This window comes from Bos javanicus, chromosome 20 (assembly GCF_032452875.1).
Source record: "Bos javanicus breed banteng chromosome 20, ARS-OSU_banteng_1.0, whole genome shotgun sequence".
In the NCBI taxonomy this organism is placed as follows: domain Eukaryota; kingdom Metazoa; phylum Chordata; class Mammalia; order Artiodactyla; family Bovidae; genus Bos; species Bos javanicus.
Genome location: NC_083887.1, coordinates 35,168,440 through 35,194,521, shown reverse-complemented (window position 1 = coordinate 35,194,521; position 26,082 = coordinate 35,168,440). Strand labels below are relative to the sequence as shown.

General features: G+C 37.6%; 1 protein-coding gene across 5 annotated transcripts in view; it reads right to left on the bottom strand.

Annotated features, from left to right (window-relative positions):
• FYB1 (FYN binding protein 1) overlaps nucleotides 1-26,082 on the bottom strand; it is a 170,797-nt gene that overhangs the window by 39,216 nt on the left and 105,499 nt on the right. For all 5 annotated transcript variants that reach the window (XM_061393664.1, XM_061393666.1, XM_061393668.1 and 2 more), the window contains one exon: nucleotides 8,905-9,061. In XM_061393664.1, coding sequence (XP_061249648.1) covers nucleotides 8,905-9,061 — 157 coding nt within the window. The remainder of the gene's footprint in view (nucleotides 1-8,904; nucleotides 9,062-26,082) is intronic.

Genomic DNA, 26,082 nt, shown 5'->3' with positions numbered 1-26,082 from the left:
CTAAGTTCCTTTGCTAATCCTTCACTGAAACTACTCTTAAAAGGCTTAATTACTGAATCCACTAAACACGTCTCAGCCTGCACCTTCCTGTTGCTTTGTGGCCCTTAACACCATATCGGCTATTTTGCCTTCCTGGAGCTTCTTTTGGTTCCATGAGAAATCTCTTAAAGCTCGTGTCTTGTCTCTCTGGTCTCAATCCCACAATTTTCTTTGTGGATTAGTTTCCTCTGACTTCTCTTTTAAGTGATGGCGTTCTTCTGTGTCCTTGTCTTGGTTTCTGCATTTTTTCCCTTCTACCTTTGCCCCAGATGGTCTTACATTCTCACATGCTTCCTCACCTTCACAAAGTATCTTAATGTTGGTGACTTCACACTGAAATCTCAAGCCCATAGAGAATCTCATATTCTTTGTTTCAGACACATCTATCTATCTATCATCTGCCTATCTATATATTCATCTTTCTGTGTTTGTATGTCCCACTGATGGCTCTATATTAACATCCCTGAAGTTGAGGTTTTCCTTTCTCATTTCAGCCTAAATCTGTTTTTCCTACTCAGTTTCTTACCTTGGTGAATTGCACCACAAATTCACTTCACCACCCAAGCCTCACTCAAAAAGTGAGAGCCCTTATTTCTCACTCTTTTACAGTGCTATGTGAAATTAATCAAGTTCTGTCAGTTCTACATATTTAATGTCTCCTATAATACACTTCCCCTTCCGTCTCTCTCCCCTGTCCTGCTAGACACAAGAGCAGGATTCTACCATCACTAGTGTGGACCCCTGCAGTGGCCTTCTGGATGGTCTTCTAGTAATGAGAACTGTGCTTCATCTTTTCTACCCTTAAAGTCCCTTCTTTATGCAGCTGCCAAAGTGATCTTTCTTATGTGAAATTAATAGCATTTGAAGAATGTGAACAGGAAGAGCCTTGCTATCACTAAGGCCATAAAAAGGGTTTAGTGGATATCCTTGTGACTCTGGAAGAAATACCTTAGATACATATATGTACTCATAAACTTTTATCTAATAAATTCACTTAAAAAATTGAACATTTAAAAATTAACATATATGCATAGCTTACTATCTAGGTAAGTATGAACGTCCAGTGAGATTGATCATGACATGACACTTGTTTTTCTTACTTGGCCTTTTTAGATCTTAGAAGATTCAGAATTAAATACAGAAAGGATGAAGTAATTCAAACCCGTGATACAAAAATCTGTGAAGTAAATTTTCTAATCATTGGGACAATAATGTATGTTCAATATTTTAAGTGTTTGTTATGTTTAAGAAATTTGTTACATTAGATATTTGTGAGTTAGGCTTATTATTTTAGTGGAAAAGTAAGGACTCTTAAGTGTTGAATGTCTATGATTGCTGGCCTCACAAAACAGAATCAGCTAAAACTATGAGCTCCTGATAAAAAAAATCCACCATCACCTAGGAAGGAGTCCTACATCTTACCTAAACAAAGAAAGAAACACATTTAGAAAATAGAACAAAATTTGATCAAGCGCTTGTCTATATCCAACAGCCAGTTCACAGAGGAATGGGGAACACACAAGCTTACTATAAGGAAGCGATCAGCACAGTGTAGACTGTGGGCAAGTATAATGCCCACCAACAACTTGATGTATTCAACAAATGAACTACAATAAGTAAAACGAAAGTAATACAAGAGGAACCTATAGCTTGAAAGAGAATTGCAAGACATATAAGCCACAGACTTTGCTTGGATTCTTACTCAAACAAACAAAAAAACCCACACAGGATTTAAGAGACAACTGAATAGTGGCTTGATGTTTTCTATTAATAGAAAGGGTCTATTTTTAGGAATACCTACTCAAATATTTATGAATGTAATTATATGATGTTTGATATTAGTTTCAAAATAATACGAGATGAGGGAAGTGGGTAGTGTATAGATAAAACAAGATTGGTAGTGAGCTTATAATTGTTGAAGTTGGGGAGGGGTATATGGGTACTCATTATATTATTCTCCTTGCCTCTTATATGCTTAACATTTTAAAAAATAAATATGTTTCTTTAAAGGTATCTGAAAAATCCAATTGTAAATGCAATTGGATTATTTAAAGGACCTGGATATGATTTAATAGATTATGAATTGTTTACAAATTCTTGAGAGGGTTTTGCTGAGTAAAGTTATGAAATTTGTTCAGTCAGGCATCAGAAATGCTTAAAAATAAAATTCAGTATGTAAATTCATACATGCAATGTCAAACATGTAAACGAGTTTAATTACTTAAGTTTATTATGAGCATAAGTATTGATATGAAAGAATTTAGTCTGAGTTGTCCAATCATTGATCAAAGATCCCCCTGAAAATAATCATTTTCATTGAAATAAAAATTACTGGGTGTATAAATAGCATAGCAAATTATGTGAATTTAAGTACTTAAAATAAATTAGGCCTTTGCACTATTAACTTTAGTAAATTGAGTATTAATTAAAAGCATAAGATGTAAAGCACCTCAGACATCAAAATACATTGACATTCTATAGAATGAAGTCTGTTGTCCTTTTCATAGTGTGCAGTTCCTTAAGATCAGCCCTGCTCTTTTACAGTTTTATTTTTCATATTTCCTCTTCTTACATCATCTTCTTTTCAGATATTAACACTGAATTCATGTATTCTGTGAAGACTGGTTTCTTGTTCCTCCATGCCTAGCCCACACTATTGGCGTTCTCTGGAGCTCTGGAGTAATCCTCCCTTCTCATCATCCCCTGTGGAGGCCCTCCTTAATCTTTAAGATTCTCCTTAAACGCTCCCTCCTCTGTGAAGTTATCTCAACTCTCCCAAGCTCATGCAGTTGCTACTTCCATATGTCACACACTGCTCACTACAGAGACTATTCTGGATTACTATAATTAATACAGCAATTACTTGCAGGTCTCTATTCCTTCACTTCATTTCACTTCATTCCTACTATGAGACCATCAACCCTTGGTGTGATGAGATTATGTCTTTGTTGGTTAATTATTATGACTGTCATTTTCAGGAAACTGTTAGAATAATTCTTGTCAGGTATAGGACTTTTGACTAAATTAATGCTGTCTTAGTAACACTAAGAAACTAGCATTTATTACTAAAGCAAACGTTTATTATTTTTGAAAATAATATTAAGTTAAAAAGACTACTGGACTTGCAGTTAACTTCCTGAAACACAAGGAAGAGTAACAAATATTTGCAAAATGAAGATCTGTGTAGCATGCTCATACATATCTACTTACACTTATGCAAACCATTTATTACTTGTAGATAATGTTTGCATGCGTGCATATATTCAGGGACCCAACATTATAGCATCTAAATTTTAGTTTTATATAGGTCTGAATTCAACACAAATAGAACAGCAAAATATTCTAAGTATAAAATAATGTTAAGAATAGGAATCACAGTGAAGAATAAAAGGAAGAAAGATGAGGGGGAGGAGGAGGTGAGTGTCATGGATAGACCCAGATCAAACTGTAAGGAAAAAAAAAAAGTGTCACAGGCATTGAGAAAAGCCAAACAGAGAGAAACAGACAATCAATGAAACGAGTCACAACCCAAGTCCTAGAAAATGAAGCAGAGGGGGTGGGTGAAAAAGAAAAGGAGGCTTATCATTTGTTACAGTAAGGACATCTATTCAAGAAGGTCTTTCACTATAGTTCTTTGTTTTTCTACTTTAGCCTACAGAATTAAAAAAGAAAAGCAAAATTAATTTAATGTTATGACTGTCATGCTCAGAAAGCTATTAGAGCTCTATATCCTGACTTTTAAAGATGGGAAGCTATTGACCTTTATACCTTATTTGCCATTCATGACCTTTATTCTGTGACTTTAGCATTTGTCAGTTTGATTCTTAAAGACAGAGGAAATCTAAGTGACACTTTGTCCTATGCCTGCCCTCACTGAAAATGAAATCCAGTGAATTTTTCTCTGGAACACGTCTTCCTGTATTTAACGCATGAGAAATTATACAATTATGATGACTTGTTTAAGCCAATGGACTTAGGTAAGTCTGTCTGGGAGTGCATGACTGATATGGCAAGTCTCAAATTCCAGAAAATGTTAAATATTTCTAACTAGTAAAAAAAGGTTACAGTGGTGAATTCTTACATTTCCTCTAATTTTAGAGCCAGAAAAATCTTACACTAAGAATGATCCCAAAGTAAGATCTGGTTAAACTTTCCTTTTTCAACCATAGTAATTTCCATTAGTTATTATTTCTTATTACTTCACTTTTCCTGTCTCATTACTATTAATAACCATGTAATTTGCTTTGTATACTAAAATATTTAACTATTGGTTCTATATTCATATGAATAATCAGTTACACTGTTAAAATTATAATTAATATTTTAAAGTGGCACCAAGAAATATGTTACCCTAAAGAAGTTGATTTGAACACTGAAAATGATAAACGAGCTCTTCTGACCCATTTCAGTTCCTCTACAAACATCTGAATAAAATAGAAAATGGAGCTAGCTGCTTTCTGACCACTAGGTGGGGAAACAATACAATTTAAAATGCAGTATAACTTTGGCTTCAACTACTTTCTTTTAAAATATGTTTATTATTTTAAATTCTCACCTGCCTCTAATTCTTTACATTCTTAAGGAAAATTCTGACCTGAACAATATAATTACAAGTGACTTCTGGGAAGTAGGCAGGTAATAATGGCATGTATTCTGAAATTCTTTCTTTGATCCACATTAGAAGTTTTTGTCCTTGCCTTAAGCAACACAGACTCTACACCCTGGGGGACATGTGAACCTTATCAGTCATTTATGCCTCTTGGGAGCCAGTCCCTCACCTGAGCACGGGTTCTTTTTCTAATCCTTGGTTCTAGGAATGCACTTCCTCTGTGATCCTAACAGTGTCTGACTTGAAGCATGGAGTATACTTCCACGACAAACATATATTTATAACTCAGAACTCCCTTCCAGCTCTTCACTTCTTACACCTAATTGCCTCCTCAACATCTCTGCCTGCATGCACACCACAAGCTTTGCACAGCTGTGCTGTCCTGATTTTCCCCACTCCCAAACTTACTCACTTTCAGCCAATCTCATTCAGTTATGGACACATCATTCCTGGAGTTACTCAGGCTCAGAACCTTGGAGTCACTCTGGATCCTCTTTTCCTCTCATACCCTAAGTCCAAATTCTGTGGTCTCTATCTTCAAAGTACATCCAGAATCTGGACCCCTGTCATCATCTCCACTGCACCATCCTGGTTAGAATATCTTGCCTGCATTTCGGTAGGATCTGCCTAACTGGTTTTCCTTCTTCAACATTTGCCTACTACCTCTTTTCAGACAGCAATTAAGGCAATATTCACAAAACGTGAGCCTGAAAATATCACTGCTCCACTCAAGCTCTTCAGCATTTCCCATGTCACTTAGGATAAGAGCCATCATCTCTATCACGACCTGCAGGGTCTGCATGAGTCTGTCTCTACGACACTTTCCATCTACTCCAGCCTCAGTTACCTCTTTCCGAGTCCCTAGACACTCGAGGACTTTGTCCTGTCTGTCCTCTCTGACTAGACTAGAATGGTCTTCCTCCAGATATCTGCATGCTTTAACGCCTTTACTGCCTTGAGTCTTTTCTCAAGTATAACTTCCTATAAGGCGAGCAACCCTCATCTCTCCTTTTAAAGTTGCAACACACTGTCCCCAGCCGTCACACTACACCACCTAACCTGCTCTACTTTATCCCACATCACTTGATATTTGCTAACATTCTATATCCTTTACTAGTTTCTTATTTTTTCCCTTATGACTCTTGCCCCCTGCTTTATGTGAGCAGGGATCTTTATTTTGTTCACTGATATTTCCTGAACTTCTATTACAAAGGCACAAAGTGGTGCCTCACAAAATAATTACTAGAAGGGCAGTGGTGCAAAGAAAAAGCACAGAGACACCCATCTTTCACAATTTTACTTAAAGATCATTCTATAAATTTCCCTCTCGCATGAAATATAAATTTGTGTGTCTGACTATCAAGACCCATTTTACTTTCATTTCCTCTTTGTGTCTTTTCTAGCTTCCCCTACTTGCAGGAAAGTTTCCAACCTAGATATTTCTTCATTTTGGATTTTACTTGGGCTCTCTGATGGAAGCCTGAAAGTCTTACACCATATACCACATTTTTACTTTTGAAAAAATAATCATCTGACAGATATTCCTTAGCTTTCATCTTCATCTGACATTTAACTTTTAGATGTGACAGTTCCAGCATATCTAGGCAATGTAACATCTAAATTCTTGTTTCTCAGCATCTTTTTTTTTTTCTGATAGTATACATTTTGAGGAGTTGGTAACTCTTAAATGAATCAGATTTTTGAACTAGGAGTCCTTAATAAAATGGAAATAAGGATGAAGTTAAATTTATTACAACTGATGGATTTTGCTAATTTCTGATGTAAGCAATGTTACAGGCAAACATTTGAACCTGGATGGTTGGTGGACTCTTTTCGACTTTGTAAGAATTTCCTAAATATGTGGGAAATTGACCAACATCGGTAGGATGCAGTAGTCCAGGCTACTGGTCTCTTTGAAATTCGTTCTTCCTTCTACAACTTTGTATTCCTCACCTTATCACAGTGAATTCTAGGGGGCAGGTTTACAGAAAAGAGTTAACGTAGCAGGCCTGAAGCTGCTATTTTAAAAAGAATCTTCTACCAAGATAGTCTGTTGGCTTATATCTGGGAACTCAGCTTCTAAAGCATTCCTTGCACTGATAGGAAAAGTTGCCTAATGATAAGAGCGCTTTGCTGTGTCTAGACTGTATAAACAACACGACTTACGGTGAACACCTGCTTTACTTCTAGAGGTCTGGTATTTTGGTAGTTGCTAGGCAGAAGGTGCCTAGGTGGCAGCTTTCAATGGAAAGATGACTCTAATAGGCTTCCCTGGGAAGCAATACTACACATGCATTGCATTTTTGTAGCTAGAGAAAGGAGCAGTTTTACTCTGTCCACTGCCAAGTTTAGAAGAGTATGACTAGGATAAACCTCAACCACGAGTACTCCTGTGTGCTGGGTCCTGAGTGTCCTTGCGGTTGATCCCAAACCTAGGACTGGTCCCGGGGATGCTCAAACAACAGCAATAGTGATAAACCCTCCTGCATGATTTCTTCAGTCAAAGAATCACCAGTCTTTTTGCCTTATCAATTATCAAGAATTCATACTCAAGGTACTTACTGAAATTTCTCACTAGAATTACACAGGATCCAGAAGCCTAATTAAAGCCAGCTGTTGGGATAGAGTCATATAATAAGCCTCAAAAGTACTGAGATCAAAATCTAATGGGTTAGATTCCTCAGAGTAGGATAAAGACACAGGATTTAATACATGTGAAAAGAAAGCAATTTATACAGAAATCAAGTTTATATAAGAGCACATATTAGTTATTTTAATTAAGTTAATATTTATTTGACACTCATATGTTAGTAGGCAAATGGCTCATATTCTGCTTTGGTAGCTGGTTGTCATAAACTAGGATTCATAAACTCGAATGTCTGGAAGGGCATGTGGTTAACATAAATGTAAAATGCAGGCTGTATGTAAAATAGTAAACTGCTCTAACATCTTGTATTCAGTTGGAGTTCTCTTTTTAACCAACAGCACCCCCTCACTCCCCATCAAAGCCTAATAAAGTGAAATGTAGCACTAACTACCCATGACAAGTGTGTTTTCTTTTTTTTTTTTTGACAAGTGTGTTTTCAACTCCTGTTCTAAATTGTAATTATCAGCATTGAAGGAAAGCTGTCAATCAGACATGGTATTAACTGAGTCTATCATAAGGCTTATGGTTATTAAGTACTTTAGAATGTAATGAACATCAATCTGGTAGGGGATTGGAGTGAAGGAAAAACAACTGGAGCTAAATATTTTTGGCATATTTGTGGTAAAGGATAATCATGCAAAACAATTTTTTAGAAGAAGAAATAGAAGATCTACTCTGACTTGCCAACAGAATCTATGCTTGCCATTGTCTATTTCTCTTTGAAACAATATTTCATTCTATCCCAGTCTTCTGCTTTTTTTTTCTCAACCAGCTCTTCTGGTAAATCACAGATAAAGAGCCTGTGCATAACAACATATACAGTTTTGACATGTCTAAAAAGAACCATCCAAGAAAAGTGAGAGTGGGCTTGAATAAGTTTCCTATTTTTTAAATACACAGTCAGAAATCTGATTACTCAGAGAAAACCTCCATTTTTTTACTTATAGGAGGTTATTTAGCAGAGCGGTTAAAAGTATACAGTGGACTCAGACACTATTGACAGTTATTGCTATTGAGAGTTACTTAACTTCTGTAAAGTTCCATTTACTCATCTGTGAAATGATGAAAACACTATCCACTCAATAAAGTCATAAGGATTATATATGTAAAGTGCCTAGCACGTTACAGGCCGCCAATAAAATATGGTGGTGGTATTGGTAGTAATGATGGTGGTGATGAAAACGATGGTGGTGATGAAAACGATGGTGGTGATGAAAATGATGGTGGTGATGAAAATGATGGTGGCAGTGATGCTAATGGTAGTGGTGGTGGAAATGATGATGAAGGTTAAGGAGATGGTGGCTGTGTGGACCTGAAGAATGCTTCAGAACTTCTAAAAAGGCTCTAGAAATTTTCCTCAAATGAACTCTTAAGGGGAAAACCATTGCCAAAGCAGATAAATAAGAATTGCTAAAGGATATGGAGGTGTGAGAGCAGCTTGCTAAGCCATCTCTTCTCCCTGCTAACTGACCACTTTTGTGGCTCCACCAGAGTCACACGGAACCCTCAGCACTCAGCCAAGCACATTTGAAAATTCCTGACAAGAGATTGACAAAGAAATGGCGAAGAAAAAAAAAAAAAAGAAATGGCGAAATAATCTTTTGCTTACTTGAGGTCTAAGGGAGGTTTAATGTTTCTGGGAGGTAGACTTGGGGCTGGCAACTGTGTTGGGTGAGATGCTGGCAATGGTGGCTGGCTGGCTGGATGGGATGGTGGAGGTGGCGGTAGAGCAGTTGTTGAGAAAGTCATTGGTCCTTTGTTGGTACCTAAGAAGCAAAACAAAAAATACTGTGAATCAAGACAAATCTTCACCATGCAAGAACTGACCATTCCAAGTATGCAGAAATGAGGATTTTAAACATAATAATGAAGGAAATGCATTGTAGGTTGAATTAATGCTTTAAAGAATTTAATACTCTCAGTATCACGGGACATAGATTTTTAAATGTTCCATTTCTCCCCACCCCCCACCACCCAGTTTACTGATGTATAATTGACAAATAAAATTTTAAGATATTTAAACTGTATAATGTGATGATTTGATACACATATATATTGTGAAAGGTTTCTCCCCACCAAGTTAATTAATATATCTATCACTTCACGTATTTATCTTTTTGGGAAGGGTGGCAAAAATACTTAAGTTGTACTCCTTAAACAAATTTCAATTATACAATATAGTGTTATCAACTGTAGTCACCATGTTCTGCTTTATATCCTCATACTTTATACATCTTATAAATGAAAGTTTCTACCCTTTGACCAACCACCTCTCCTTTTTCCCCTCAACTCAGCCCCTGGCAACCACTTTTCTACTGCTTATATTTTATACAAAAAGTTTCCTAATTCCTTTTAGATATTTCTGCCTCTCTTATGGTAATTATTAGAAATACTACCCTCTCAGGAGCCTGGCTACAGTCCATGGGGTCACAAAGAGTTGGACACGACTAAGCAACTTCACTTCACTTCACTCTCTCCTCACTCTTATAGTCCTCTTGGAGTTTTAAAAATTGTCCAGTCCCTACACCCCTGACTTGTGACGTTCCTTGACAGGAGAAAATCTCACAGGCTTAGCTCATGTTTTCTTTGGCCAGCCATTTTTTGGGGGGTTGAGGTAGGGATAATTAGCTCCCTTATAAATCTGATAAATGAAAATTTCTGATTACATTTATCTGTTAGAAATATTTTTCTCTCTTTGTCTTAAAGTTTTTTGATATTTAAGGCTAACTACTTTTTCTTGTATTTGATTAGTAAATTTTTTCATGGATAATTTGTCACTAGATAAATTGGATAATTTAATGATAAATTAGTTTATCATTGGATAATTTAAGAAGGCCTTCCCTACCCTGAGAACACATAATTATTAACCTTATATTTTCTCCTGTTTCTCATTGGATTCATGTTTTTACATTTAACTTTTAAAAATTATTAGTGATTTATTTTGGAATTAGATGTGAGATCAGGATCTATTTTTAACGGGTTTATTGTTGTTCTTAAGTTATTTACCAATGTCCCAGGACCATTTGTCTAATAAGGTATTATTACTCACCTCTTCTTTCATAAAACAAATATTAAAAATCCTAGTGAATGAGACAGATGAAAATGCAGCTTGTTATTTTAAGTTATAAATAATATGGTTTGATAGAATCGTAAGTGACTTGAAAGCTTTACACAAAGAGAATAAGCCACTGTGAATGGATATTAATAAACCATTGGTGGTTTAGTCACCAGGTCGAGTCCGATTCTTGCAACCCCATGGACTGTAGCCCGCCAGGCTCCTCTGCCCATGGGATTTCCCAGGAAAGAATACTGTAGTGCATAGCCATTTCCTTCTCCAGGGTATCTTCCTGACTCAGGGACCGAACTTGGGTCTCTTGCACTGCAAGCAGATTCTTTACTGATTGAGCTACCAGGGAAGCCCTAATAAACCATTACCCAAAGAGAATAAAAATTATTTATTAGCCATTTGTGACATCTTTTCATGGAAAATGTTTTGACAAGTGGGAGACTCTACCACATGAGAGTGATCTAAGGCCTGAAGGTGAGAAATTATAGACATGGTTTGGGGAATGCTGAACTGGGTAGACTAGAACCCAACCTACCCTGAACTCCATGTGCTATGGATTTATCTTTACACAGGATTAGGAGGCTTTCTGATGGGGCCGCTGGGGCGGCCCCCTGCTCTTCTTGCCGGGCATCTACTCCTCCTTCCCAGGTTATAATAACTTGAGCAGTCCAAAAAGCAGTGTGATTGCCTGGACTTGTAACTCCAAGGGGTGCTCAGGGAACTATGACAGCCATCTCACCACCACCACCAGAGGGCGTGCCTGAGGGCACAGTCAAACCAGAGGAAAGGAGAGCTGGGAGATGGAGAATTGGATGGGTTGTTTTTCCAAATTACTTTTGGAAAACTGTTAGAGATAATCTGACAGGCTAAATGAGACACTAAACTATAAGTGTCTTGTTCTTCATTAAGCTTGAGGGAACACACACTAAAGTATTCCTATGTTACACTAGTATTTAGCAATGGGATATTTTGCTTTGCAAAATCTATGGTCACTTTCAAATACTACAAGGAATATATTTGCATGCATACAAAATAATACTAAGGAAAAGCATCTTAGTTTTTCAGGGAGGCAAAAAACAGGTAGACTTGCCTTACTATAATATGATTGGTTCTACAATCTTAATGTAAACTTCAAAAATTGTGCCAAAATATAATTAATAATATCAGAATTCTCAAAAGCAAAAATCTAGTCTGATGTGATGGAAGAAAAGAATGGATATTGAGTTATAATAAAGCAAATAAAGAAGAAACAGAAACAATAAATCTATAGGAAATTTCTGAGATTAATTATAACATAATAAATCAATTTTTTGCTAGGAAACATTTTAGGCATTTGCATATGGAATTTTATTTAACTTACATAACATTTCTTTGGGTATTTGTTATCTAGTTTCCATTTGATAAGTAAGAAAACTACCGAACTTCAGAGAGTCAGTAAGCAACAGAAGTGGAATTCAAACTTAGCCAGAATATAAAACTTAGTTGATATCTTATGATGTTTGTGCCCTTTCTGCTATGTTCTGTCCATGCTCTTAAAGTCATGAGATGGAAATTATTGATAAGTTCAAATGGACATACTAGCAGATTTTCATAAGTCCAGCTTTTCTAATTGGTGCCTTGCCTCTTAGTAAAATATTGAACTGTTTTCAGTTTTATTAGGGCAATATTAACTCTGGAGACTATAAAATAATCTATAAAGGAATTCAAATAAAGTGGTGTTTTAGACATACGTTTCAGAATTTGACAATGAGATAGCAGGAAAGTAGACATTCAGGAGTTGGTGGAAAATGGGGCTCCAAAGATGGATGACTGATACAGGTTGACAGGGCGAAAAATGTCTCATGATTTGGAACTGAGGAGCCTGAAATAAAATCATGAAAAGATCTAAAATATATGAAATACAACAAAGGGAAAGAACAACAAGTTTAGAATTTAGTTAGTATCAAGAATTAGAAATGTAAAGCTAGAGAGTTAACAACCAAAACTCTGATCAATCTATCTATCTATATATTTGGGTCTTATCCCTCAAGTCTCAGGGATATCAATATTGCCTAGGTAGTCTGTGGCTTTACAAGAATTGAAAAGACCATTTGGAATTTCTTCCTCCGAGAAATGTGCAGGGATATGGGCCTCATAGTAGCAGACACAGCAAGACTACTGGACAGTACAGGACAGCTCAGCTGCAGTGAGCTAAGCAGGGAAGTTTACATCCTACTGCCCACTCTCATCCCAAGTCAGATTCAGGAATCATGTTCCTGGGCCTTTTAATAGGACCTTAAAGCTTAAGGTCTTAAGTATATTGTCACCCTGCTTATTTAACTTATATGCAGAGTACATCATGAGAAATGCTGGGCTGGATGAAGCACAAGCTGGAATCAAGATTGCCAGGAGAAATACCAATAACCTCAGATATGCAGATGACACCACCCTTATGGCAGAAAGCAAAGAAGAACTAAAGAGCCTCTTGATGAAAGTGAAAGAGGAGACTGAAAAAGTTGGCTTAAAGCTCAACATTCAGAAAACTAGGATCACGGCATCTGATCCCATCACTTCATGGCAAAAATAGATGGGGAAACAATGGAAACAGTGACAGACTTTATTTTCTTGGGCTCCAAAATCACTGCAGATGGTGACTGCAGCCATGAAATGAAAAGATCCTTGCTTGTTGGAATAAAAGTTATTTCCAACCTAGACAACATATTAAAAAGCAAAGACATTACTTTGCCAGCAAGGTCCGTCTAGTCAAAGCTATGGTTTTTTCAGTAGTCATGTATGGATGTGAGACCTGGACTATAAAGAAAGCTGAGCACCGAAGAATTGATGCTATTAAACTATGGTTTTGGAGAAGACTCTTGAGAGTCCCTTGGATAGCAAGGAGATCCAACCAGACCATCCTAAAGGAAATCCTGTCCTGAATATTCATTGGAAGGACTCATGCTAAAGCTGAAACTCCAATACTTTGGCCACCTGATGTGAAGAACTGACTCATTGGAAAAGACCCTGATGCTGGGAAAGATTGAAGGTGGGAGGAGAAGGGGACGACAGAGGATGAGATGGTTGGATGGCATCACCGGCTCAAGGGACATGAGTTTGAGTAAGCTGTGGGAGCTGGTGATGGACAGGGAGGCCTGGTGTGCTGCAGTTCATGGGGTTGCAAAGAACTGGACACGACTGAGCGACTGCACTGAACTGAACTAAGGTTTCAAGTAGATGCTGGCCATTTTGCTAAAAAGCTGAATGGGAGTTTGACTTACACCTAGTTGTAATACTCAAACTTCCACAAGAGATGTAATAAGTTTGGTAATACAATTCTTAACCATAATTTTAAAGTATGCTTAATAGCAAAAACAAAAGAGAACTGACCGTACTTACAGTAGGGAGCAGTTCATACTGGTTACAGAAAAATGGGAAGAGTTGTGAATGAAGGGGAGAGAAATTGCAGAACTGTCTAGAACATGAAAACAGCTCTCAAGAATCTGGGAAGTTAACAACCTCTGATTTGAATTTTTCATTCTCTTTAATTTTGGGAGCTTAGTAGAGACCTTACACAAGTCATGTACTCTGACACATGGGTGGAACACTCGGGTCATTTTACTAGGAGGAAATGCCTGGCAGGGGCCTCCATGAGTCTGCCAGCAGTGCCCAGGGGTTATCTGCCCCGCCGTGAAGGGTGGATCCAGGTTCACTGAAACACCAGCTACCCAAAGTGGTGACGTTATGTCAGGATCTAAAACTATACATGGAAAAGCAGAATTGAAGGGGAAGGGAGGAATGAGTGGGGAGAAGGGGAGGGGATAATTAACGAAGAAACTTTGACAGTGGTAGTATACTTATATAATAAAAAATGAAAATTGTGTTATTTCACAAACTTTGTACTTGAGTTTGTTTTTTTTTTTTTTTTTTAATAAATACTGGTTCCGGGTATTGTGACAATACTCTTGTAATGTGAAGATCTATGAGGACTCAGGAAATCTACCCCTTAGATTTTGACATTGTTGACTTTTGATGAAGAAGGTGCTTGTAACCTTCACGTCCATGCGGTCTAAGGAGCATCTTGAGTTGCGGTTCTGGATTTCCTTTTCAATCCATGGATTCCTTAAGAAAACCAAAGATACTATGAGGACTTCCCTGGTGGTCCAGTGGCTAAGACGTCACACTCCCAGTGCAGGGGGCCCGGGCTTGATCCCTGATTAGGGAACTAGATCCTGTATGCCACAACTAAGAGTCCGCATGCCACAACCGAAAGGTCAGAGATCACATGTGCTGCAACTAAGCCCCAGTACAGCCAAATAAATAAAATAAATATTAAAACATCCCCCAAAACAATGTATCATATCATCCCCAATTGCCATAAAACCTTGACTGTAGACTTAATTTCTAATCATGATTTTGTTGGGATGTCTTAGAATTGAGTCAGATGTTAGAAAACTGATTTTACCACCAGCTTTACACCAGTCCTTTATCTTTAGCAAATCATTTGATTTCCATGTGATTTAGTTTTTCTATTTGTCAAATGGGAGTGGTATGACCCCAAATACTTCATAAAGGTTTAAAGATTAGATGAGCTGATACATATCGAAAGCATCTTGAAACGTGTGAAGCATAGTATAAACATAAAAGATGATCACATAAGGATGAGGGATGTGACAAATAAAAATCATTACTGAGCTCTCTTGAGTTATTTTGAAATCATAGTTTGAATTTTTATAAGGTCTTCAGTTATTTATTGGGGAATTATTATGTGCCTGCCCCAAGAATTGATGCTTTTGAACTGTGGTGTTGGAGAAGACTCTTGAGAGTCCCTTGGATTGCAAGGAGATCCAACCAGACCATCCTAAAGGAAATCAGTCCTGGGTGTTTTTTGGAAGGACTGATGCTGAAGCTGAAACTCCAATACTTTGGCCACCTGATGTGAAGAGCTGACTCATTTGAAAAGACTCTGATGCTGGGAAAGATTGAGGGCAGAAGGAGAAGGGGACGACAGAGGATGAGATGGTTGGATGGCATCTGGTTGGATGGCATCACCGACTCAAAGGACATGGGTTTGAGAAGACTCTGGCAGTTGGTGATGGATAGGAAGGCCTGGAGTGCTGTGGTTCATGGGGTCGCAAAGAGTCGGACACAACTGAGTGACTGAACTGAACTAAACTGCCCCAAGATTTAGCCAGTGAACTGGCAATGTGGAATATAAACTTTTATCTTCTATACACCTGGTAGGTTGACATATGGCTATTGTTCATCCAAATGGGACAAAAAGCTCTAGCAATTGTCTGGTATTTCCTGGGTCTAGGCTGATCAACTCTGCACTAAGAACAATCTAAGTGTGTATTTGATGGGGTCCCTTGCAATTGTCTGCCCATGCCAGTCATTTACACCTAACTAAACACAGCCTCTTCAGAATCTGGTCTCACTGAGACCTTATCACGTTTACCATAACAGTTGTTTAAAAGCTCCCCACATTCCCGGACCCTCTCACTCCCTCCTCGTTCACCACGGATACTTTACCTTTTATTTTACCAAGATCATGGAGAACACTCTACTGGACGACCCCCATTTACCTTTTGTTCTAACTTAACACCTCCTTACATCTTGCTTCCCTTATTTCCTTTGCCTCTGATTCTCTGGAAAAATGTCATTGTTACCAATACAAACTGCCATTCTTGGTTCATGACATGCCTGCTTTTTTATAGACCCTGCTCCATTAATCAATAACTCCTTCACTTTCATCAAGTAAGAAACAATTATTAAGCACTTACTCTGTGCTCTGGACTGTGTTTCAGTCTTTACGATGCACTTCCCATCTTAAACCTGGTTTGATCGCCTGTACGTTAAAGAAACACAACAAGATCCTTACTTCCTTGTCCCTCACTCTAGTTAACAGCTGCTGTTTCTCATTCCCTTCACAGCCACATTTCTTGAAACAAATGTCTTATATTTGCCACTTCTATGTATATCTGTTTTGTACTTCAGTGGCTTCATGGCTGAGGAAAGAATGAAAAGTTCTGGAATAGAGAGTTTTGAGTTTGAATTCAGACTTCACCACTCATATTCATTTAATTGTTTATTACTCAGTTTTGGGCCACGAGTAAGCTGCTTGACATCCCCAAGTCTTTCTTTTCTCATCTGTGAAATGGTCATATACACCCACCTTGCAGAAGCATCTGAACATTATAGTTCTTAATAAACATTCCTATTCTTAGCTATCACTTAATGTGGCTACATCATTGATACATGGCAGTCTCCCCATCTCAACTGTAAAAACCAAAACCTTTTCCTTAAACCAATTATGCATAATTAGGATATGCATAATTAGGATATCAGTTAGGATATCTTAGAATGGACTAAGAATCAGGAAGTTTAACTCCTTATCCAGCCCTTGAGGTAATGAACAAACAAACACTGCTTTTACTTTCTTGATTCCCGTGTGTGTGTGCTCAGTCGTGTCTGACTCGTTGTGATCCCATAGACTACAGCCTGCCAGGCTCCTCTGTCCATGGAATTTTCTAGGCAAGAATACTGGAGTGGGTTGCCGTTTCCTTCTCAATTCTTGATTCCTGAACAACACCAGAAGCAAGTTTTCAGCATGGGAAGTGGAATGGTTTGATAGAAAGAATACTTGTGCTGGAATCATTCAGATCTAGGTTCGACTACCAATCCCAACTTGTAGTAGTTGTAGGGCACTGGATAATGTATTTTGCTTTTCTGGGTTTTATATTCCCTGCACGTTAAAATGAGACTACTGCTTCCTAATGCAGGATGGCTATGAGAATTAGAAATAGAATGTACCTACTATTTCTACCGAACAGTGGGTGTTCTGCTTAAGAAGCATCCTAGCACCTAGAACCATTTTTTTTTCTACCTGGGACAAGCTCTTATTAAACCTTCAAGGGCACGTTTATGTCTCTGTGTGTAGAGAGACTAGGATAATCAAACCTTACTACGCTTTTTTTCCTTTTAATTTTTGTTGAGACATAGTTGACGTATAATATCATGTTAGTTTCAGGTATAGCCTAGTATGATTTCTTTTAAAAGTTTTCTAGGGACTTCCTTGGCAGTGCAGTGATTAAGACTCTGAGCTCCCGATGCAGGGGGCATGGGTTCAATCCTCGGTAGGGAAACTCAGATCTATGTGCACGTGTGATCAGTCATTTCATGTGTGTCCAGCTCTTTGTGACCCTATGAGCCATCGCTTGCCCAGCTCCTCTGTCCACAGGGTTCTCCAGGTGAGAACGCCGGAGGGGGTTGCCATGCCCTCCCCCAAGGGATCTGCCTGACCCAGGGATCAAACCCGTGGCTCCAGTGTCTGCTGCAGATTCGTTACTGCCGAGCCACCAGGGAAGCCCAAAGATCTACACAGCAAGGCCACACACAAGAAACGTTTTCTAAACTTCCACTTGTGCTTGAAACAACGTGCTACGCTGCACCTGTGACCATTTTGCTACAAGCAAGCTTCTGACAAGCCACCGGCTTTTTTTAAGTGTTGTGTGGTTGCCCTGCTAATCCTCTGGCTTGACACCACGCAGCCGAGTGCTGCTGCGAGAACGCTCTCGTCTGCATACAGAGCACTCACACATGGTTTCTTATGCTAATTTTATGTTTTTTAAAGTTCCCATAAATTACTTTGTCACTTTTTAATTTAATCTCTTCCTAGTTAAATAGTAAACAGAAGGTAGGTCTGCACGGTCACCACCTGTGTTAGCCCCACAACACTTTACATCCATCGTACGTAGCAGGGTATTTCATGTCTTACTGATTCGGACTTTCTTTTTCCCTCTCTTTTCCCTTAGGAAAAAAAAAATAGTTTAAAATAGTTTATTGTGAAATAAATATATGCACAGTAAAACGCTTAAGAAAAGATAAGAGGGGATACTGAAAAGAAAAATCTCACATTCTATATCCCATCTCCCATTTCCCAAAGACAACTGTTACTAGTCTCATATGCGTCTTTCAAGAAATACTCCATGCATTTTGTCACATAAATTGGACCTTAGTACATACAATATTCTGTACTTTGCTCTTATAACAAATTTTTTTAGAAGATTTCTCTTTACTGGCACAAATAGGGCAATGAAATTTTCATAACTGTGTCATTCTCCATTGCATAGATTTAGTATAATTTATTTGACCCATCTCATAATTGATGGAAATTTTGATTATTTTTTTGAAGATTATTTTATCAAGTAAGAAATATATTGGTTTAAAGAGTATACTTCAGGGACTTTCCTGGAGGCCCCGTGGTTAAGACTACCCCCTCCTAAGGCAGGGGGCACAGGTTCAAACCCTGGTTGGGGAACTAAGATCTGTGTGGTGCAGATCCAAAAAAAAAAAAAAAGGGTACAATTCAATGGAATCAGTATGCTTGTATTAGTGCAATCATCATCCTAATCTACAAAAATAAAGCTGACCTGTTATTTTCCTCACCCCCATCCTTTTCCCCTTACTCCTGCCTTAGGCAACCACTGATTTACTTTTGGTCTCAGTGGATTTGCTTATTCTGTGTTCTTCATATTAATAGAGTCATACAATATATGGCCTTTTGTGGCTGCTTTTTTCACTTAGTTGTTTTTGAGGTTCAATCATGTTGCAGCAGATATCAGGACTTCATTCTTTCTATGGCTGGTTTATATCCCACTGTATGGATACCACATCTACTTATCTATTTTTCAGTTGATGGACTTTTGAATGGTTTTCACTTTTTAGCTGTTACAAATAATGTTGGTATGAACATTTGTGTACAAGTCTTTGTGTGGACATATGTTTTCATTTCTTTTTACTATTAATATATGCTTAGTAACTGTATGTTTACTATTGGGAACTTTGTTTTGTATTTTTGATATCTTTGGATTACTAGACAAGTACAATTACAAAATTATTTTTGTACTTGTATGTTTGATCACAAGTCTAAATATATGTGTACGGTAAATTCTTAGTGGAATTCGTGGATCAAAAAATAGAACATTAAAACATTTTGGTAAACAGTGCCATTTGGTAAGAGTTTATCAATTCATGTGTCTTCTAACACAAGAGGATTACACCTGTTTCACCATAACCTCACTAACAGTGAGGTATTATCACACTCTTTTGGTCTTAATTCTGATATGTAAAAAAATGCTATGACATTTTAACTTGCATTTCAATGTTTGCAAGTGATGTTAAGAATCTTTTCATATGGTTAGAAGACATTTTGTGTGTATGTGTGTTTCCTTAATATAGTATGTTAGTGATACAGCACCCTATTTAATTAAATTGCTGAAAAAAAGAACTTACCTCTTCTATGATTGACAGTTGATCGAATACGTTGCTGTTTGATCTAAAATAGAATATCATTTACAATATAGGCATTCAAGTAGATATTGCCATTTATGTCAAAGCATCTTACAAGTTTTCATAAGATCTTCCGTAGCTTTCAAAGGTAAGGATTTGAAAGTATTTATGAGCCTATCTGGGTCATAGGCTTAGAAAATCTAGTTTTGCAGAATTTTTTTTCTTGCCTAATTCAAAGTCATCTATTCTTATCTTCAAAGAATTTATAAGCCCATAGTGGATGTAAACCACAGAGGATGGGAAATTTTGGAAATCAATTTAGTGGAAAACAAAGTACTGTAACTATATTAGTGAAAAACTCTTTGCTTTGAAAGCAAACTACCAAGAAAATGTTGGTCAGCTTAGAATATTCCATCAACATGGAAAGAAAAGTAATACTGAAACGTTCATGCTTGCATAGATAATTAAGCAGAAACTAAAATGAAGGTGAAGAAGTAGAGATCAAAACAAATACAATCAATTAGAGGAAAATAAGTAAAGAAAGGCTTTGATCACTATCTTAAACTTCCCCCATCTCAGATCTAACTTTAACATTCAATGTCTCTGAATCTTTTTTAATTCTTAAAAATTCACTTCCCCAATAACTTTGTTGGATATTCATAATTTATGTAGTTATTTTTATAATTCGATGTAATCATGAAGCATTAAATGTTTTTATTTATTTTCAGTTCATAAATGACATGAAATTCAAATCAGGCAGTAATTTGACTGAAGATTGCTGACTTCTGAATCTTTCTTTTTTAAAAAGGTTAAGGGATTTCCCTGGTGGTTCAGAGGTTAAGACTTGTGGCTTTTACTGCCAAGCCCTGGGTTTGATCCCTGGTCAGGCAGCTGAGGTCCTGCAAGTAGGGCACTGTGCGTGTTAGTCTTTCAGTCGTGTCCAACTCTTTTGTGATCCCATGGACTGTAGTCCACCAGGCTCCTCTGTCCATGGAAATTCCCAGGCAAGAATACTAGAGTGGGTTGCCATTTCCTTCTACAAAATATTATATTAAAAGGAAAAAAGTCAGTGTATAGGAAAAGTTTTTTGTCAGAAGCTGATACTTACAGAGTACCTTTCTTGTTTCTAAGGTAGAGTGTATTGGGGCAGAAGACAATAATTGAATTTCTTTTCTTCAAATGCTAAACATTTTTTAAAAATATACTTAAACTTATATAGGAGTAAAGGAAGTCCTACTAGAACTCAAGGTTTAGAAAAGTCTTATATTAACTGATTGATATGTTGAAAGGATAGTGAATGCTTTGAGTCAATCATAATTTTTAAAATAAAAATCAATATAACCCAGAAATATAACATCTATGAGCAGAGAAGGAGTAAACATTGGTGATGCAGAGATAATATTATAGCTTCAGAATATGAGAAAATAGAGGGACATCTAAGGCAGATACTCCAAAGTCAACTTTCAGTGGAAGCCAGGCAGCAACATGCATTTGTATGTATTGCTGGGAATTGACTGGTGAGCAGGAAATTCGTGTCGTCTTGATGGGGTCACTGCTACAGGATTCCAGCCTACTGTAAATATGTGGAGAACAAGTCTAGATTTTTCTGTGAAATTTTCCAATTTTTTAACGTTGGCAACTAAAAACAAAACAAACACATCAAACATACACCCCTACCCCCCTCCACCAAACTCTACGCACCAAACAAATCTCATTTTTGGATTACTTTGTGATAGATGTGAAATATTTTGTGAAAATTACTTTGCGATAGGTGCCTTTTTTTTTTTTTTAAGTAAGAGGAAGTGCTATAAAGAAAAGGACTATTAAGGGAAATTGCCTGATCATAAGTTCATCCAGGAAGCCAGATTTTTCCTGCTAAAACTGTAAGGTTTTGAAAGGGGTAAATTAGACCATCAGACCAAGTAGACATGAATTGAGGAAAGAGAACCAGAACTGCCAAAAAAGAAGGCAGAACTTCCTTGTAGTGCATGGACAGAGCATGAAGTGACCAAGATCCAGAATAGCTGGAAGCACAGCTGTGTAGACAGACTGGTTTAAACAGAAGGTTCAATTCAGTTGCATGCTCAGTCTCTCAGTCTTGTCTGACTCTTTGTGACCCCATGGACTGTAGCCTGCCAGGCTCCTCTGTCCATGGGATGTCCCAAGCAAGAATACTGGAGTGGGTTGCCATTTCCTAGGGGTTTCCCAGGTGGCACTAGTGGTAAAGAACCTGCCTGCCAGTGAAGGAGATGTAAGAGGCACGGATTTGATTCCTGAGTCCAGAAGATCCCCTGGAGGAGTGCATGGCAAAGAGACGGACACGACTGAAGTGACTTAGCACGCCATTTCCTACTCCAGGGGATCTTCCCAATGCAGGGATTGAATGCATGTCTCTTGTGTCTCCTGTATTGGCAGGCAGCTTCTGCACCAACTACGCCACCTGGGAAGCCCCTCAATTCAATTAATGTTTGCTATGACTCTTTCTGTCATTGCTATTTTAGAAGATCACCAATAGAGAAGAGAGGAGGATGCCTCAGTCATGAGACAGCACAAAAACATCTTGTGATAAATAAAGACCTGGAGGAGGGAAAGACATAGAAGAAGAGGAGACCCAGGAGAGAAAATATAAAAGCCACAGAGAAGCCCCTACTATAGGTGTGACCTTAGGCAGGTCTTTCCCTCTTCCTTAAAAAAAAAAAAAAAAAAAAAATGTATTTTAATGTACTCAGGGGGCTTCCTGAGTAGCAGATGGTAAAAAATCTGTTACAGTGCAGGAGACCCAGGTTCCATCCCTGGGTTGGGAAGATCCATTGGAGTAGGAAATGGCAACCCACTCCAGTATTCTTGCCTAGAGAATTCCATGGACAGACGAGTCTGGTTGGCTATAGTCCATGGGTTTGCAAATAGTCAGACATGACTGATTGACTAACACTTTCATGCTTACATTATTTTTTTTTTAGATTTTCACTAAAATGATAATATAATTAAAAATGTATATAGAAGATCTAAGGGACTCAGAATTTCCAAAGGCCTCACATTGAAATATACTATTTGACAGTTCACAACTCAGTCAGATTTGGGAATCACAAATAAAGATTTCTCCACCTCGTTTATCTCATCTGTATGCTTTGCTTAATGATTCTAGCTGATCAAACAATACCAAGTTTTACTCTTCCTAAGTCTAATTAATAAATTCCTTCACTATTTTATGCAAAGTAAATAATATATCATATTTACATTGTCCATCTAATTTTGTATGAAGTCCAAATATAATAGTAAATTGGTGAAATTAATGTAATCAATATAATATTTAGCAACCACTCATATTGATTTCTATTTTGTGTTTTCTTACTCCCTATACCTAGCATGTGAACAGTTTCTATCAGTGCAACCCATGAAACATATTCTGAATTCGTCTTCTTGTCTCTTCCACCCTAATCCAAGCCATGTCATTTCTCACCTGAAAGTCTTCTAATCAGTCGTCAGATTTATTCTTATGTGCCTACATTTTATGCTCCACACAGCAGTCAAAGAGAAGTCCCCAAATGTAAACTAGATTATAATATTCTTCTTCATAATGCCTCCAATTTCAGTGGCTTCCTATTCTGAACTATGACCTTCTAGAACCCAAGGAGTTTGGTCAGTGCCTACTGTTACAGCCTCATCTTGAACCACTCTCCCTTCACATAGGTATTCTAGCTGACATAAGGGCTTGCTATTTCTTTAACCACATCAAGCTGATTCTTGCCTAAGTAATTTTCACTAACTCCTTTCTGCTCAGATATTCCTTTCCCATATCAGTGTGTAATTGGATCCTTTCATCATTCATGACTCTGCCTAAATATTATCTGCTCAGAGGCGTCTTCACTGACAATCTCATCTAAAATCACTTCACCTTGTCTGCTACCTTCTCGATCACTTGGTTGCATCATTGGTTTTATGTTATTCACAACACTAAGCATTCTCTGAATTTGTTTACCCATTTATTTGTGTTTTATCTGCTCTTCCAACTAGGATGTAGGCTATATGAAAGCAAAAACTATATACATCATTCTCATTGCTGTATTCCCAGGCATAAAACTATGGCAGTCATTCACTAAATATTTGTTGAATAGATAAATGAATAAACAAGAGATCTTTTGCCAGAAAATAATAGGAAATGTCAAATTCTCTTGCATCTTGCTGTTCTAAGAACAAAAGCAAGGATTAAACATAATAATAAAGGATTTATTTAGTAATTCATATTTATCACTAATATTCATACTAAGGATCATCATATTTTCAGCATGAAGCAGTGAAATTGAATGCTACAGGCCACTGAACAGAAAGAATGACAGGCAAATATAGGCATAAGTGACATAAGTAGTATAAAGAGTAACATTTAACATCAGACTTGGAGCTGGAATAAGAAGTCATCCAGTAGAAAAATTCACTAGGTCAAAGTACAATTACATTTTAAATCAGTGATTGACTGAAAGACAGTAAGTCTTTGGAAATAAGAGAGTCAGGCCAGTCAGGAGTGCAGGACCAAAAGAAAGGATTCTGAACAGATAAGAAATGGATTGGTCAAAAACCAGCTAGATTAGGGGTATTTATCCCAGTTGGTGGCCGTGGTAAAGAACCTGCCTGCCAGTGAAGGAGACGTAAGAGATGTAGATTCCTGGGTCAGGAAGATCCCTTGGAGGAGGAAATGGCAACCCACTCTGGTATTCTTGCCTAGAGAATCCGGTGGACAGAGGAGCCTGCAGGCTATGGTCCATAGGGTCACAAAGAGTCAAACATGACTAAAGCAACAGCGTGCACGTGCACACACATCCTAGAAGAAAAACGGGATTGAAGTGAGGAAACAGGTGGGATTATAGCTGGCTTCAAATACATGAAAGACTAATTTGAGGATGAGTCATGTATTTGAACATATTACAGAGGCAGTATGAACACCAAAGGAAGTTATAGAAAGATTTCAGTGGAAAATAAGATTAAAATTTCTAGGAGACAGAACATGCTAAGAAGCGGATTCTCTAGTCACAGAAATTTCAAGTGTAAGACGATGCTTCCAGGGACTTTCCTGGTGGTCCAGTGGTTAAGAATCTGCCTTCTAATGCAAAGGATGCAGGTTTGATCCCTGGTCAGGAAACTAAGATGCCACATGCCATGAGGCAACGAAGCCCATGCTGCAAGTACTGAGCCCATGCCTCAACTAGAGAGAAGCCTGTGCAATACTGCATGTGTGCCATAACTAAGGCCTGATGCAGCCAAATATGTAAATAAATTAAGAAAAAAAAGATGATGCTTCCAGACATTTAGAGCCCATTCCATTAGCATGGCTCAGTCAAAATAGCTGTTTGAGTTCTAGCCAGGCTAATTATCAAAGGTGAGACCTTAAGTCCTCTACCTTCTTCTTATTTAAAATGGGAACAGCTATACCTGCTACATAAATTGAATGAGATAATGTGCATAGCATACCAGGTACAGATTCTGCAAGCAAGTAGGTACTCAATAAATAAATAATGGTCATTATGGAAACTCTGCAACTATGAGAAGATAGCCCAGGATACTGATGACTTGATAGCTTGTAGAGGCCATTCAGACTCTCCAAGGCTTCTCAGTTTCCCTGATATTGATATTGAACTATTCAATTGATATTGAACTAATCTTTGAATAGAAAGGACAAATTTATGACTATTATTTCAGACAATTTCTTTTATTTTGTTTTCAGGAAAAAAAGTAATATTGCCAACATTCATATTCATTAAGACCTTAACAAAAGTATTATATATATAATTTTAAAAAAGAATTGGGCTGGTCAAAATTCATACAGAAAGATCAGCTGGGAAGGAGAAAAGGGTCTGCCAATGTAGAGTTCCAGTCAAAACCATGAACTTTGGAGTTAATCAGACTTGGAGTCAAATGCCCTTGACCTTGCCCATAAGTGCTCCTCTAGTCCACTGACTGAGTAATCATTGTTACTTGGCTGCAATGCGCATATATATATATGTATATATATAATAGTTAATCATTGTTATATAACTTGTGGACAATGAAGCAAGATAGTGCTGGTAGCCTAGTAAGAAGTCATATATGAAACAGCGATACTAGATGCAGATAATATGACTTGCTAAATGCAGATTTTGCAACCATAAAAGTTAGTGATACTGGAGGTTTAGCATGATGAAACTGGGGAGGGAAGGATAAGGGGCTTGGTAAAACCTCATTTTGCTCTTTCCACATGTGTCAAGAATTCACAACTGAAATATTTTATGTTCAACATATAATGGACACCAACCCAAAGTTATCTTGAGGAACTAGGAGACATAAGAAGCTGTGCTCATCTAAACTCCCCCAGTCTGATTTCTTTTGATATGTTTTGCTAACACTGTATTACTTATACTTATCTTGGTAAACTTTAACATCTACAACTTGTGTTATAGTGTTCATTTTGACTAAACTTCTAGTGCA